The sequence below is a fragment of the Macaca thibetana genome, chromosome 2 (genome assembly GCF_024542745.1).
Source record: "Macaca thibetana thibetana isolate TM-01 chromosome 2, ASM2454274v1, whole genome shotgun sequence".
NCBI classification, from domain to species: Eukaryota; Metazoa; Chordata; class Mammalia; order Primates; family Cercopithecidae; genus Macaca; species Macaca thibetana.
The window spans coordinates 36,504,285-36,519,602 of NC_065579.1; the positions used below are offsets into that span (position 1 = coordinate 36,504,285).

Below are 15,318 nucleotides of genomic sequence, written 5' to 3' on the forward strand. Positions count from 1 at the left end.
GTGTCTACCACACCATCTCACAGTCAGGTTCCTAAGAGATGCAGCCTTTACTCTTTACTACACCTCTGCCTTTTCTCCTACTGTGGCAAACTCGGCTAATCACCTGGAAGAAAACCTCACCGGTCTCTGGCTTAAGACTAAAGCGCCCCTAGCTGGCCGGGGCAGAGGCTGAGTCCTGCCTGTGTACTTCACTGGGCGTTTGCATGCTGCTCCATCCAGTTCTCCCACATTGCACCCAGCCCTCCCCCAGGCAGAGGTGGAAGGACCAGCAGACACAGCGCCCAGACCACACCTCCAGCTGAGAGTGGACTTCTTGCTACATGACAGAGGCAGGAGACAAGCTGAGTTCTTCTGGCCCAACATCTGGGATGCTATCCTCTTCTGATAAAGACGGGTGAGAGCCAGGGTCAGGCAGCTAGGCTAGGTACCTCTTCAGGTCTCCAGTTCACTTCTCATTTGGGCAGCAGCCCGCAGCGTTTGGTTTGAATGTAGGGGACGGAGAGGGCATTTAATGAATCAGAATCAGGGGAGAATTTCCAGATCCTGGTGCTACAAGTAGGATTTGTTAATATCCCTAAGATAATTTGGGAGTGGTTTCTCCCCCTAAGGAAACCCTTGGAGGTTTTCTCTGTTCTGAGAAGTGCAGAACCAGATGAAGATTACCAAGTGCCAAGCCCTGACTCTACTCACAGCAGCCCAGAGACAGTCTGGGAACTTCAGGGTCTGTTCCCAGACCCTGGGCAGGGTGGGGCAGAGCCAGCCAGCCTTGGGGAGGAAGAACAAAGCTCAGTCTGCTCCTCAAAGCCAGTGCTGGCAGCACAGAGGCAGTGTGCTGGAAAAAAACCCTCCCTCAACCTCCAAGGCAAGGTAAGAGCCTTTCTCTCTTTTCATTCCCCCTGCTTTGCTGGGCTGGAGCTCCTCATCTTGTCTTCCACACAAACACAGAACTGGTCACATCGTCCTGTGCCCCCATACTCATCAGTGGCTCCGTGGGAACCTCCAGCCTTTAATTAAATTTGGTCAGAACCCTGGGATGGACAGCACCCCGCCTGGAGCTTGACCTACCCTGGCTCCCAAGGACCCTGTGCATAGCCAACAAGCCCCCCTCTAGGTCCGGTAGGAAGCAGTATCTGTGAGCCTCTCCCTTTGGTCTCAGCACTTCTGTAGATCTCTCTTCTCCAGTGCCCCTTGCTTCCCCTGTTTGCCCTCTTAGCCCTCCCCCTTTACTGGACAGGGGAAAGAAACAAACACGTTCTAAGTGCCTCACTTACTGTTTAGTCTATGCAGTGTTTATTCCTCCCACTCACAAACAAGCTCAGAAGAGAACACTTTCTCTTCCTTTCTCAGAATTAGCACAGCCACTCCCAGAGAGAAAGGTTTTCCTTATCTCTAGGGACTTGTTTCTGGCGCACAGGCCAAAGTTGCTGCTCTCCAATCCTGAGCCAGAATGGTTCTCCTCCTGCCTGCTCCACGGTTGGGGGAAATGGAGGGACCAGAGGAGGGTGGAACAGGTCAAAGCTGGGCTGAGTTGTTTGTGGCCCAGCTTTCCAAACCAGTCTTTCTCTGGGCCAGCTGCTCCAGGCAGAAGAGCCACCTCTGCTGAGCACCAAGATGAGGGGGCAGTTCTCTTTACCCACCCTGAACTCACAGACAACCTGGCACTGCTCAAAGAGGCCAAGGGTGGTGACTGAAAAATGCTATAACCACTGATGCTGCAAAATTAGGATTACTCCATGCACCAGCTGCACTGGCAAAGGAATACCCAGGTGGTGCTCAGTAACCTCCAATGGGCAATGCCTGTGTAGAAGCACAGGAAGGGCAGGGAGCAAAAGTCATCAGGCCTTTGGAAGGTAGGGTTTCAAGCCTTAGGGTAGATCACGAGCTGACCCGTGAGCAAGTGGCTGCACCAACTGGCCTGAACAGGCTGCCCTCTCTGGGTTAGGGGAGGGTTCAAAACGGCAGTCCCTGCCTCCACTCTGGCCCCCCAGCCTTCAGCCGTAGCTTTTTGTGCAGCCAGCTTAAGATAGGTCTCTGTTCTCCAAGGCATGGAAAAGGGCACTCCCCTCTACAATGCTGCTCTCTCTCAAGTCCTGGAGCTTGCTGGGGTGATGAAATCCAGCAGACAGGCATAGGGGAAAATATCCAAGAAAGCAAAGGAAGTGATCAAGTGTCCACGAGAAGAGAAGTCCAGTGAGACAGGGAGGGACAGGAGGCTGCATAACAGGGCCAGGGGGGTTCATATAACTAATGACCGGAGGATGGGGGGCTCACATACCCAGTGCCCAAAGGACGGGGGGCTCATATATCCCAATAACCAGAGGACGGGGGGCTCACATATCCCAATAACCAGAGGACGGGGGGCTCACATATCCCAATAACCAGAGGACGGGGGGCTCACATATCCCAATAACCAGAGGATGGGGGGCTCATACACCAATGACCAGAGGACGGGGGATTCACACACCAATGACCAGAGGACAGGGGATTCACACACCAATGACCAGAGGATGAGGGGCTCACACACCCAATTACCAGAGGACGGGGGCTCATACACCCAATTACCAGAGGATGGGGGACTCACACACCCAACAGCCAGAGGACAGGGGCTCACACATCCAATGGCCAGAGAATAGGGGGGCTCACACAGCCAGTGGCCAGTTTCTAGTCATATGCCACATCCAACCTGAGCAGGTAGCAGAGGGGGAGGAGTCCAGAAGGGCTGCCAACAGTCCCGCAGAACACCCATGGAAGGCCAGAGCTGTCAGCGAACCCAGGGCACTGTGGAGATAGGATGGACAGGGGAGCTTAAATGGGCTAGCTTTGGTCCATCTGGGTACAGTGTGGCCTTGCAGAGAGAGACAACAGTCCCTCCCTTACAATCCTTCATTGTTCCTGAGGCCTCACTCTAAGAGAAAGAATCAAGAAAATATACATCTGCAGTAGAGCTGAGCTTCAGAACTGGAAGGAAGCTTAGGTTTACAAGCCCTCTCTATAAATTCCATCCTCAGAATGTTTCTGTTCTGACCTAGTTCAGCCACCTGGATCTGCTGCCTCCAATCAGACCACATTCTGCCTTCACCTTCTAATCCATGGGCATGTCCCTCTGGGTCAAAACTCCCCAGTGGATCCCCACTGCCTGCAGGGAAGTCCTCCAGGGCCTGACCCTACTGACTCCTCTAGGCTCAACTCCTCCTCCTACCACTATTTCCCCACCTGCACCAGAATCCCACCACCCTGAACCACACCCGATACCCCGGAAGCCCCAAGCCTTTCACTGCCTGGGCACGGCCAGGCCCTCTGCCCTCAATGCCTCCCCTTGTTTGCTGGTGAGTTCCTGCTCACTATGCAAAACCTCCTCCGGAAAGCCTTCCCTGACTCCTCCAAGCACATCACACCCACAGCCTTGCTTGTGTATGTAATATTAATCTTAATACTGGCTGAGATTTGTTGCCTGCTTATTGTGGGCCGAGTACTGCCGACCTCACACGCCTGAAGGCATATAACTCCAATGCTGCAAAGCCTCTGCCCTTATAGTCCACCCTGGCTGAGCTCCTTAGGGGAAGTAACAGAGCTGTGAAGATGAGGTGCTCTTCCCCTGAGCAGCTTTGGTGGCCCCAGACGAGCAGGCATGGTGAGTCTGTCCCACTTTTTGCCAGCCTGTCTCTGAGCAGGGATGGGGAGCTGGTGAAAACACTGGCCAGGGAGTCAAAGGGTCCTTCCATCTGTGTAAAAGCCTTCACCTGGCAGACCTTCGCTTTCTTTATAAAACGTGATGAGCAGCTCTTCCTGCCAGATCATGAGGATGTGGACCCCACAGTTCATAATATAGAAATGATCAATAATTCTCAAAACTTTGCACCCTACTTCTGCAAGGAGGGAGGAGATGGAGGTTGCTGTTACTATTTCATTAACAACGAGCTGAGCGTTTATCATGTGAGCTTTAATCACATGCCATGTATAGATGCACTTGATCTTCCTCGAACCCCAACTAGGTAATGATCACCCTCCTGCACAGGTGAGGAAAATGAGCACAGGTGGTGCCACTGCATACCAACACTATCCATTCAGCAGAAGGGTGGGCAAGCCCAGGATGCAGGAGGACCATTATGGTGATGGGGTAGGAGTGGGAGCTGCAGCCAGGTCTCTAAGCCCTCCTTGGTCTGCTGGGGACACCATATACCCATCTTGGCTCTGCCCTTTCCCTGCCCTCCCAGCTTACCCCTACCACCAGGCTGTGGAAAGGGGTGCCCCTGGGCTAGGAGCACCTGGGATGTGTGACCTGCCTTGTCGTCCTCATCATGGTTCCTCTCTGTGTGGAAGAAACACCTCCTGGAAGCAGAAGTGCAGGACAGCCCCATCCCTGTTGCTTGGCAACCAGAGCCAAGCACATCATCAGGAAAGGGGAGCTAGCGTGCCCCTCCCCCACATTGTGCCCCCAGGGCAGGTTGCACTAAGGTGTAGGTGGGCCAGGAATGCCTCCCAGGGGAGGTGGTAGGTTGGAGAGCAACCTGCATGTGGGACCCAGGGCAGTTCTGGGCGCAACAGTCGGCAGAGCCCCTGATCCCACACCTCACTCCTGCAGCCCCTCTCACCAGCAGCATGCTTGTCTCCAGGCTGGGAGTGTTACTGGCTTGGCCTCATACTCAGAGCTGGCACTGAATTGCAGAACCAGAGTTAGAGGTCCACTGGCCCAAGGGGTCACCCAGCCCAGTAGCCTTGAGGGGATACACAGAAAAAGCCAGAGATGGGCTGGGGCTTATCCAACATAAGGCCAGGCAGTGGCAGACCGGGGATAGAATCAGGGTATCCAGGGCCCTAGTATCTCCAAGCCAGGAGGGAGGATGTGGCCAGGAAAGGGTTACCCCAGAGTAGGTGGGAACCAGCCATTTAGTTTAATTGGTTCTTCCCTGGTTAGTAATTAGTTCTCAGCTAGAACCATGGCAGTGGGCTGAGGGCTGACTTGCGGGGGATTTAGCTGCCCCCATAGGCTCTATCAACTCCCTTCAAAGCACCCCAAATAAATAGTTCATTCCATGGAAGAACAGGGTGCCTGCTGTGCAAAGACCAGCTCCAGCAGCTCCCACACAGAGACCCTGCTTCCTTCCTCCCTGCTTAGGGCCCCGCAGGTTCCTCTTTAGCAAAGAGCTTGGCACAAACACTCCCCACAAGTCATGCACAGCAGACCTCGTGTTCAGAAGACCTCAGTGTTCTTCTGTCTCCTCCACTCCAGTCCTGGGCCAGAGCCTGCCTTTAAGGCAAGAGGTCCGACAGTCCACTGTGTTTCTCACAGTGACCTAGGTCTGAATTCTAATTCTGCCACACTCATAGTCCTGCGGCAGGGCCAGCTCTCTCTGAGCCTCTGCTCCTGACCCACAAAACAGGGATGATCTCATATCCATCACAGGGTGGCTCGGAAGATAAAAAGTGCCCTGTGTGCAGCCTCCGGCAGAGATGATGTTCAATAAATGCCACGTGAGTGAACTCACGTGAGGAAGGACACGGGCTGCCATTCTTTTTATGCATTTCCTGGAAGTAACCTTCGCTTTGAAAGCTCTATTCTGCCCTCAGGGGTGAGGTATCATCTGCCTCCTCAGGACTTGGGCCTGTCCCTTAGGTATGTCAGCCCCTTGGGACAGGTAATGGCTGGCCCAGAGCATGTGATCTGGTCACCTGGGCTCCCTCTGGCCTTGTTACCAAGAGATCAGAATAAGTTTTTCTACTAAAAATAAATCACTTCATTAAAATGCTAAGTTATGTATATCAGTCAATATTTTTAAAAAGATCTTACTTTGTTTAGGGCAAAAGTTATGAAAATAATGAAAACAATTTTGAAATCTCAAGCCCCAAGATATGGTAAAGAACATCCTAGGAGTCCTTAGGAGTTGTGAGTCTTCACATTTTCCTTCCCTTGTTCTAGGAAACAAAGACTGGCCTGCCATTCCAAGTTCCCAGGAGCTTCCAGTCCCGAGGCCCTGCTTGGAGCCCCATTTCCTGGCAGCCTCTCTTTCCGCCCTAACAAAAGCTGTCCATCTCAGGGCGTGTCTGGTACTTCTCCCTGGCAACCTCAACCAGAGCTCCCCTGGCTTCTCTTCCCTGTGGTGAGAAATGGAAAAGGATGGCAGACGCAGAGAAAATGCCCGGCAGCTTTCCCGGTAGTCCACCCCGAATGTTTACGAATTCTGCTGTTCTGCCTAGCCTTCTCTTACCTTCCCCAGTGGTTCTGTCCAATAATTTCCCAAAATTATCCACACCGAAACCAGACAGCCCTACACATTCAATGGCTAATGCATTTGGCAACAATGGACGACATGGGTGGGGAGGACACGGGAAATCTACAGCCTGGATGGGATACAAATGTTACTACCCTTGGGCCTGTTCCCGGTGAGTTTGCAATGTAGGGGCAACACCTATAAAGATAAATATTTATAGACTGATTTTAGGGATAGAATCAGGAACAAAAGGGCAATAAGGTTGTTTTGTTTTTTTTATATATATATATATATATTTATTTATTTATTTATTTATTTATTTATTTATTTTGAGACAGAGTTTCGCTCTGTTGCCCAGGGTGGATTGCAGTGGTGCCATCTAGGCTCACTGAAACCTCCGCCTCCCAGGTTCAAGCGATTCTCCTGCTTCAGCTTCTCAAGCAGCTGGGATTATAGGCATGCACCACCATGCCTGGCTAATGTTTGTATTTCTTAGTAGAGACAGGATTTCACCATGTTGGCCAGGCTGGTCTGGAACTCCTGACCTCAAGTGATCTGCCCACCTTGCCACCTCGGTCTCCCAAAGTGCTGGGATTACAGGCGTGAACCACTGCGCCCAGCCTTACTTTGTTATAATTTAATGTGATTCATTATAATCTGGGGGCTGCAAATGATGATGATAATCAGATCATGCAAAAGACAGTAATTATTATTACATCTATGCAGCCAGAACACCTTCTAAGTTTCTCTCTTTGCTGGTAAGTTCTCTTGCTATGTATCATCAAATTAAAGGCGCCACCTTCCTCTTCTACCAAGTCCAGGTTAATTCTCATCCTGGTGTCTGTCTGACTCTCTACTCACACACATCTCTTTAAACAAATAAAAAAGCAAAGGTTCTGGGTCTATACCCAACATCCACAACGGTGCCCCTTCTTATGCCAGCCACTGAGGAAAGGAGAAAAATTGGGAGGAGAGAAATCAAGACAAGGAAGCTAAGGCTCAGGGCAACAGGGTGATTTCTTCCAGATCTCAAAGTGAGCTCTGGCAAGCTGAGGTCTAGTGTGTCCCTTTCCACCTCTGGTGGTCTGGTTGTTCTCATGCATTTTTTCAGACACTAGGAATGAGGAAGTGCCCCCAAGAACTTCAGGTTTTTTGAGATGAACTGTGAGTTGGGCATGACCAAGGTTAAATGATCCAGCTGGGCGCTGTGGCTCACACCTGTAAACCCAGCACTCTGGAAGGCTGTGGGCAGATCACTTGAGGTCAGAAGTTCGAGACCAGCCTGGCCAACATGGTGAAACCCCATCTCTACTAAAAATACAAAAATTAGCTGGGCATATTGGCGTGGGTCTGTAGTCCCAGCTACTTGGGAGGCTGAGGCACAAGAATCGCTTGAACCCAGGAGGTAGAGGTTGCAGCAAGCCGAGATTGCACCACTGCACTCCAGTCTGGGCCACAGAGCAAGACTCCATCTCAAAAAAAAAAAAAAAAAAAAAAAAAAAGTTAAATGATTCAATCCTTCAGAAAAGATTCTTAGATATTGCTGGTCAAAAAATCTGGCTTGAAAAGCAGCAGGTGTCAGGAATGTGAAATAGGAATCCTATTTCAAAGCCACCTCAACTTCCTTCACTTTCAATCTACTGATGGGCCATCAGCAAATCTCACACAGCGAGGATAATCTCATCATTTTCAAATCAAGAAATTTAATAAGCACAAACCACCTGCAGGTGGGGAGGGGTGAAATGATGACTAAGACATAGTCCTCAGAAGACGCTTAAAATTCAATTACGGTTTTTGTACCTGAAAAAGTTAACATTTTAAAATCCTTAGCTAACAGAGACAACAGAAGACAGGTCATGGTGAAGCATATGATTGTATTTAAGAAATGTTCAGAGAAAACCAAAGCTATGCCACGATGTGTGGCCAGGCGAGCTGGTAGCCCAGGGGAGCAGGAGTGGAAGTGAGCACCTAAGACAGGGTAAGTCTAAAAATTGCTGGGAGGAGGAAACTTGCTAGGAGGGGCTGCTGGCACATCTACCAGGCCGATGAAGGGCTCCCTGCAGGAGGGCAGGTGTTCCATGGTGTGGCTAGTGGGAGGGCAGGGGTCAGGATGGGTGAGGCTGTGGGCAGAGGAGTGAGCCTTCCAGGCAGTGGGGGCCACTGAATGATCATCAACCCTTAACCACAGAAGAATGGGCTGAAAGTGCAGGGACAGCCCCTACTCGGTACCAGCAAGCCAGATACCTGAGAGTCACCCTTGTCCTCCTGAACCTCCACCTCATGTACTTTCTACAAAGCAGAACAGAACAGGCAAGGCCCTCGGGGTAGGGTGGGCTCGTTCCAAGACCTACTTTCTACACACAGCCCAAAGACAAAGTAGTAGCAGCCTACTGCCTATAGAAGCATCCCTTGCTAGCCTACGGAAGCTGCCTCTGACACCAGCCCCCAGAGGCGGGTCAGGTGCCCCTGCTCTAGGCCCCAGTAGCAGCTGTTCTTCTCTCATCATGACTCTCATAGACCTTTACTATAATTATATCCACAAATGTCTGTGTTCCCAGCGGACTAGAAGTTCCAGGAGGGCAGGAATACGCTCAAAGAATAAATAAATAAACAGGTAACAGAGGGAGGACAGAAGAGAGAAGGAGCAGGAGGGAAGGATACATGAACAAATGACTAAACAACAGAACGACAAAAAGGCAGCTGCCTGCAGGGTCGCTTCATTGCACAGCTCCAAGGAATGCTATTCACATTATGCTCAACATGGACAGCACCTCCAGCAGCACAATGCCAGGGGCAGGGCAGGCAGGTGGCTGGTCAGAGCGAGAAACTGGCCTGCTGGCCTCAGCTAGGAAAGCAGACAGAGCTTTTACATCTCCATCCAATCCTCCTGCTTTCGCTGGAAGAGTCTTGGGGAAGGGGAGGTCAGAAGACAGTGCATAACAGACACATCCCTGACCCTCCCTTCCCACCACACACACTGAGATGTACCCAGTGAGGCCTAAAAGCCGACAGAATGCCATTAGAGCTTAGGAGGAAGATGTGGGTCCCACAGGCCCACTCTCCTTCCTCAGACACCTGCTCCTTCTTGTCTTCTCGGACGCCATCAAATGCCCCAGTTGGGACTGATGTATGTCACCCCCCATGTCTCCTACCACTGCCATCAGCAAAAGGGCATATCCAGTGGCCCAGAGAACCATTTGGCACCAGTGGGACTGCACAGCCTCCCTGCCACAAGGAAATCTCTCACCCTGGACCCAGAGCACCCTCCCCACAATCCCAGCCTATATTCCACGGGCCAGGGGGACAGCTGCCAGGAGGGGGCTCTTTCACTGGCTTGAGGTATTTCCTCCAGAGCGGCTTCTCAAGGGCCTCCCATTTAAACCAGTTCCCTGATATCTTTAAAGACCTGATGTCCACCCGGGATTATCTGGCCCAGGGTGTGCTCCACCCCCTGGTCCATGCACGCCGCTCTTCTTGGAAATCCACTGCCGTTGCCCACCAGCCTAGAGAAAAGTCACCATTATGCTAGGCACAGGAAATAAGATAAAGCCACATCCCTCTAGCTCCTTCCCCTGGCCCATCTCCAGGGGACTCGGCTCATATCGGCAAGCCCATGTTGCTCTGAAAGATTCTGCTGAGCTCAGCGGGCCCAAGTCCCCCATGTACAGAAGGTAAAGGAACTCTGAGGTCATATAAAAAGAGCCAGGGCCAGCATGAGGGCCAGCCCTCAGGAGGCTCTCTCCACTGCACAGGCTGCAGAGAATGCTGGCACAAATGACCAACAGATGCAAAACTGTGCAGGCAAGGTAGAAGAAGCGGCTGTGGAGGTGACTCCCCATCCCATAAGGCTTAGAGACGCACATGTCCCCTACCTAACTCAAAAGCTCTGTAAAACCTAAAACAACCCACTAATGATGCAACAAAGTGGAAACAGGAAACAGGCTTTTTGGGGCCTTGGAACTCCCTGACAGAAGGCACCAGGTGAGATGCCAGTAGCCATCTCACTGACAGCAGTGATTCTCTAATGACCATGTTCCAAGGGCCCACAACCCTGCTCCTGACCAACTACTCAGCATTCCTATCAGTCACAGGCCCCAGCTATAAGCCTGGCCGTACAGAAGCAACCCAACTCCCTCTTGGGGAGGCTCCCCAGTTGTTGGCTTCCCCAATTCAAGGTCATCTTACTTCACAATGACACGCTAGTGAAAAATATTGGACTGGAAACGAGAGGTGAGGCTCCAGCCCAGAAGTATTAGCAACTCACAATGGGACTCTGGGACTCTGGGCAAGGCCTCCCTGTTCCCTGGGGCTCAGACTTCCCATTTGAACATGTGGGAGAGGTGGTGGGTTCATTTCTTAGACTTCAGCTATCATTTCTGTGCTTCTGGGAGCAAAGGGGGTCTGTGGAGCCCAGCAGGGGTCTCTGTTCATCAGGAATTCTGAGGGAGCCCAGATGTTCCCTGAAATTCACCAGAGACACTTTATTCACCAAACTCCTAGTCCTTTCTAAAGCTTTTGCAGACTTAGAATAATCAAATGTTTGTTGAGAACCTACCAGGGTCCAGGCACTTTGAGAGGCACTAAGGAAACATGAAGAAGTAAAAGAATTGTCTTCAAGCAACCATTTTTCAGAGACAGAAAGTGAGTCACAGAGAGGCCTCAAATTTTACTAAAGGCAACACAGCTAAGAATTCAACTCCCAGGCTGCCTGATCCCCACAGGTTATCTCCCAGGGCTCCAGGCCCGGTGAGACTAGCACTGGGATGTGAATACCACCAAAATCCCTTCCAGACACAGGGAATGGTCAGCTCAATGAAACTGGGATCTACTAAAACAGGCAATCAGAATCCAAGGCAAATGCTGGCTGGCTGAGAGGATCTTCTGAAACACCCCGCCTGGCCCCCAAACCCATCTCCATATTGGGCCTGGACACTACCTTCTAACGTCCTTCTCTGAATCATCCATCTCAGGCAATGAGCATCAGCAGACAGGGGCCAGTCACATGACCTCCATAACCCTCATGTACACACAGCACGGTAGCACTGTTCATGGCCCACCCAATCCTCCCACAGTTGCCTTTCTTTTGGACCCCCTTGTCAGAGAGGGTCTGCAGAGCCAGAGCTGGGGTCCTGCCCGACAAGGACAGCCTTCTGGGGTCCTGCTCGGCAAGGACAGCCTTCTCCCAGAGCAGAGCTGACCAGAGCTCAGTTTGTCTCCCTGCAGCCCCATTCGAGAGGCCTCTGGAAGGATGCTCCGAAAGCCACTCCTTCCTACAGGTGGCAGAGGGGTCCCTGCTCTTCAATCTGGGCTTCCCGCCTCGGGACCAAGCTGGTTTTCAGAGATGTTTTCCTGGGGAGGGAGCCAGGCAGCAGAGAAGCAGTCTCCCCCTCCCCCAGCTCTGGCCGGCTGCCACGGTGACCTCCCCTCCCCCAAGAAAGGCGGTGAGCTGGGAGGTGGGGGTGGGAAGAATCCACCGATGCTCTCAGGAGGAGTGCTGGGAAGCAAGGCAGGGCGTGTCGCCTGGGCCTTTCTCTGCCCAGAGCCAGACTTCACAGCCTCTTGGTGTGAGCTGCCCCTGTATCATTCCCCAAATCGCCTCGAGTTGGGGTAGCCTTCACTGTCATTGCCAAGACCCCTGAACAGCAAGGAGGCTACCGAGCGCTGGCGAAGGGCACCGGGTCTAGAACCTTCTGTGCCCAGTCGGACGTGAGACAGGGGAGGTAGGCGCCCCGTTCCCTCATGGCCTGCACTCGCTCTTTGGAACAGAGACAGGTGCCGGTCTTTTCTCCCCGGTGGCTATTTGTCCCAGCGCCTGGACGTGCCCTTTCGCATGGTTACCGGCAGGGTCCGCAGGGAACCCCCCTCCAGTGCAGCGGAGTGGGGGTCGGCCAGACCCCAGTTTCGCTTCGTTCTCCAAGGGGGGCGCCCGTCGCTCTCCCCACCCCCGGCAGCACCCAGCCACCTGCGCGGTCGCCCGCAGCCGGTGCCGCAGTGTGAGCTAGCCAGCGAGCCCGGGTCCTTCACGCCCTGGTCCGCGCGGCGGAGCCAGCCGCCGCCCTCCGAGCTCCCTGCGGCGCCGCACCTGCACCCGCACCCCGGGCCCCCCACCCAGAGCCCACCCTCACCTCCACCCCGGGCGCCAGCACCTCCTCCGTCCTCACCCTTGGCCCCTCCCCAGTCCGACCCCGCCCGAGCCGGCCCCGACCTCCCCATCCCTGTCCCTCTCCTCTATCCTGACACGGAGAGGCCTTTCCGAGCCGCGGCCGGTGGTCCCAATGGGGTGGGCGCTTGGGCGGCGGGGGTCGACTCGGCGACAAGCCAAGAGATTAAGCCGGGTACTTACCGCTCTGCTCCCCTAGGAACACCAACTTGAATTTTCTCAGTGGATTCCCAAAATCTCCCCCTGCGGACATGGTGCTGGCAGCCGGGGCCGGGAGAGGAGGAGGAAAAAGCGAAGGAGCAGGGAGGGGAGAGGAGGAGGGCGAGGGGAGGCGGCCGGCGGTGCGGGAGCCGGAGGGGGAAGGGCTGGCTGTGCGCGTCCCTGACTCCCCAGCTGCGTCCCGGCCCCGGCCTGCGGCTGCGTGTCCGGCGGCGGCGGCGGCGGCGGCGGAGGAGGAGAGGGAGGAGTAGGCGGAGGAAGGCTGGGGCTGGGCTGCTGCGGGCGGCACTGGCTGCGGTGCGAGGGGCGCGCTCTTTACGCCCGAGGCGCGGCGTTGGGAGAGAGGCGCGGGCGGAGCGGGGCGCAGGGACGGCGCGCGGGGCGGAGGAGCGCTCTCTAGAGCCGCGCCAGTCGGCCCCCTCCCGCCTCCCTCCTCTGCCGGCGCCTGCGCTCTGCGCGCTCCCCAGCCTCTGATGTCATGCGGGGCCCGCGGCGCTGCGGGGCTGGGGGGCGTGCGCCCGCCCACCCTAGCCCGCACCCGGGCAGGAGAGAACCTCCTCGCTGTACCCCTGAGAGGCCCCCGGGTCGGACCGTCTCTCACTGCCCCGCTGCGTCTGTCTTTCTCACTCTACCCCTCTTTCGAATCCAGAAAATGACACGAAATTGTCAGGGGACATTTGTTTCTGGTCTTTTAAACCTAGATGCCAGTCCCTTCCTCCACCTCGCGAGACACCGATGCACAGCGCAGTCGTCCGACAGGGCGGAAAGGAACGAAGGTGGGGGAGAGCCAGGGTGTGGCGAGGCGCTTCAGGGCGGGCAGACCTAGGGAAACCTGGCGTACTTGGCGCAGATGGAGCTCGACTCTTGCCCCGTGTGGCTTCTAGCCCGCCCTCCCCTCTTGAGGCCTAGACCGTTTATTTGGGCGGCCTCTTGTGGGGTCTGTGGGTGCCCCCGCAGACCTGGCCAGCGAGAGAAGAGCTGCCAATATAGGGCGCGCCTACCTCAAACCAGCTGTTCATTTGGATCATTTTATGCTAAATCATAACCTGCCCCATGGGAGAGAAGGAACGGTGACACTCTGAATGCCAGTGCCACTATCTCCAGGACAGTGCAGTGCCCTGCGTTTCTTGATCCTGGGGTCGCCAGGCTGACAACGCCACTCCCCACCCTGGCAATTACGTGTATCTGGACAATGAGCTCTCTGAGGACACGTGGGTGACCTCTCCTTGGCCTCTACTCGCCTGGTCCATCAAGGCACGCAGACCAAGCTGTGAGTGGGTAAGAGCAAAGAGCAGAAGCCAAGCGCTAGAAACACTCCCAGGACAGCCCGAGCCTAAGGCATGCTGGTTAATTGAGGTTTGACAAAGCTGCCCCTTACTCTTCTGCCACAGCGCGGTCTTGTTCGTTTATGGCTGTTCAGTGAGCATTTATTTGAGATAATAGTCTGCATGTTGGTGAACACGATGGTGTGTGCACGCATGTGTTATACAAAGAGAAAGAGGAGTGAGACACAACCTTCATCTCCAGATTTCTCGGACACTTGTTACCCACTTTTTGACTGATGGGGCTTGCTTGGGCAAGCCTGTCTGTCTCCCTGGTGTGCTCACCTCGAATCTCTCTTCTATTTCTTGTTAAAAACTTGCCCGCAAGTTCCATAAAAGCAGTCGTCCCGAGGACATAGCTCAGAGTTTAAGAAATAGTTGTTGAATGTTCCAATGAACATCTAGAACTCAAATCAAAATAACTCCTATTCTCATAATCACCTTTAGTTTGGAACGTCAAGGGTTGTAAGTCATCACCTAGAATATCTGCCCCATTGTGGCTGGCACCAGGCTCAGGGTAACCCTCCAGACGCCCACCCACTTCTTTGGGGCTCCTGCTCTCTTAGGAGACCATATCCAGCTTAGGGCTGAAGAAAGCTCTAGAAGGAGAGGAGACTCCCAAGTCACAGCCTGTTCTGTCTCTGTAAGTGATCCCTCCAAAGAAGGGCCAGGGAGCTACTGGCCAAGGTACCCAGCCATGCAACACTCCTCCAACCTGCACCTTCTCCTAACATCTGGTGCTGTCTCCCTGTACCTTCTCATCCTGACCTGAGGAGATCATCGGTGGCAAGACAAAGCAGCTGAGGTGTGCCAGAAAAGGCAGCATCTTTTGGGTAAGCCTTGGCAAGTCCTGTACCTCCTCTGATCATCTGGTCCTGCATATATAAGGTGGTATGGCAGTAGGGGAGGGAAGTTTGGGGCAGGGCCCCTCTGGGCACCTCTAAGCCTCCAAGTCATCCCATATGCTTACCAGGTCCAGCTGGGCTAATTATGGTCCAGCTTACCTTGGGGGACTCTGTCATAATCTGCCAGTTCAAATGACAAAAACCCGGCTCCGACTACTGGGCTGGCTTATGTAGCTGGAGCAGATACTGGCATTGTCTCAGAATGCAGTCATCATGCTGTGGAAATGAGAGCCGTAGAGACTCCAAGTTTGCTCTGCTCCAAGTCTCTCTCCTCCAACTATCATTGATTGTCTCTCTTGATTTTGGGTCTTGTCCTTAACCTGCCCTAGAGCAGACAGGCTTTCTCCAGGTGGAAGATGTTGCCACTAAACCTCAGCTTGGCAACCTCACTAGAAAGAGTTTCTTCCAAATAGCATCTGTGTGTTCCATTTTAAAAAAATCTTTAAATCTTCCTATTTAGTATGTGCTGTGTATATGTAAGTTACAAAGAAAACCCATCACTA

The 15,318-nt window shown here is 53.5% G+C and overlaps 1 protein-coding gene across 1 annotated transcript in view; it reads right to left on the minus strand.

The window, feature by feature from the left end:
- The window catches only part of RAB6B (RAB6B, member RAS oncogene family), a 68,721-nt gene extending 55,678 nt beyond the window's left edge, over positions 1 to 13,043 (minus strand). The window contains exon 1 of the mRNA XM_050779668.1: positions 12,553 to 13,043. Coding sequence (XP_050635625.1) covers positions 12,553 to 12,622 — 70 coding nt within the window. The 5' untranslated portion in view covers positions 12,623 to 13,043. The remainder of the gene's footprint in view (positions 1 to 12,552) is intronic.
- Between the last annotated feature and the right edge of the window lie 2,275 nt (positions 13,044 to 15,318).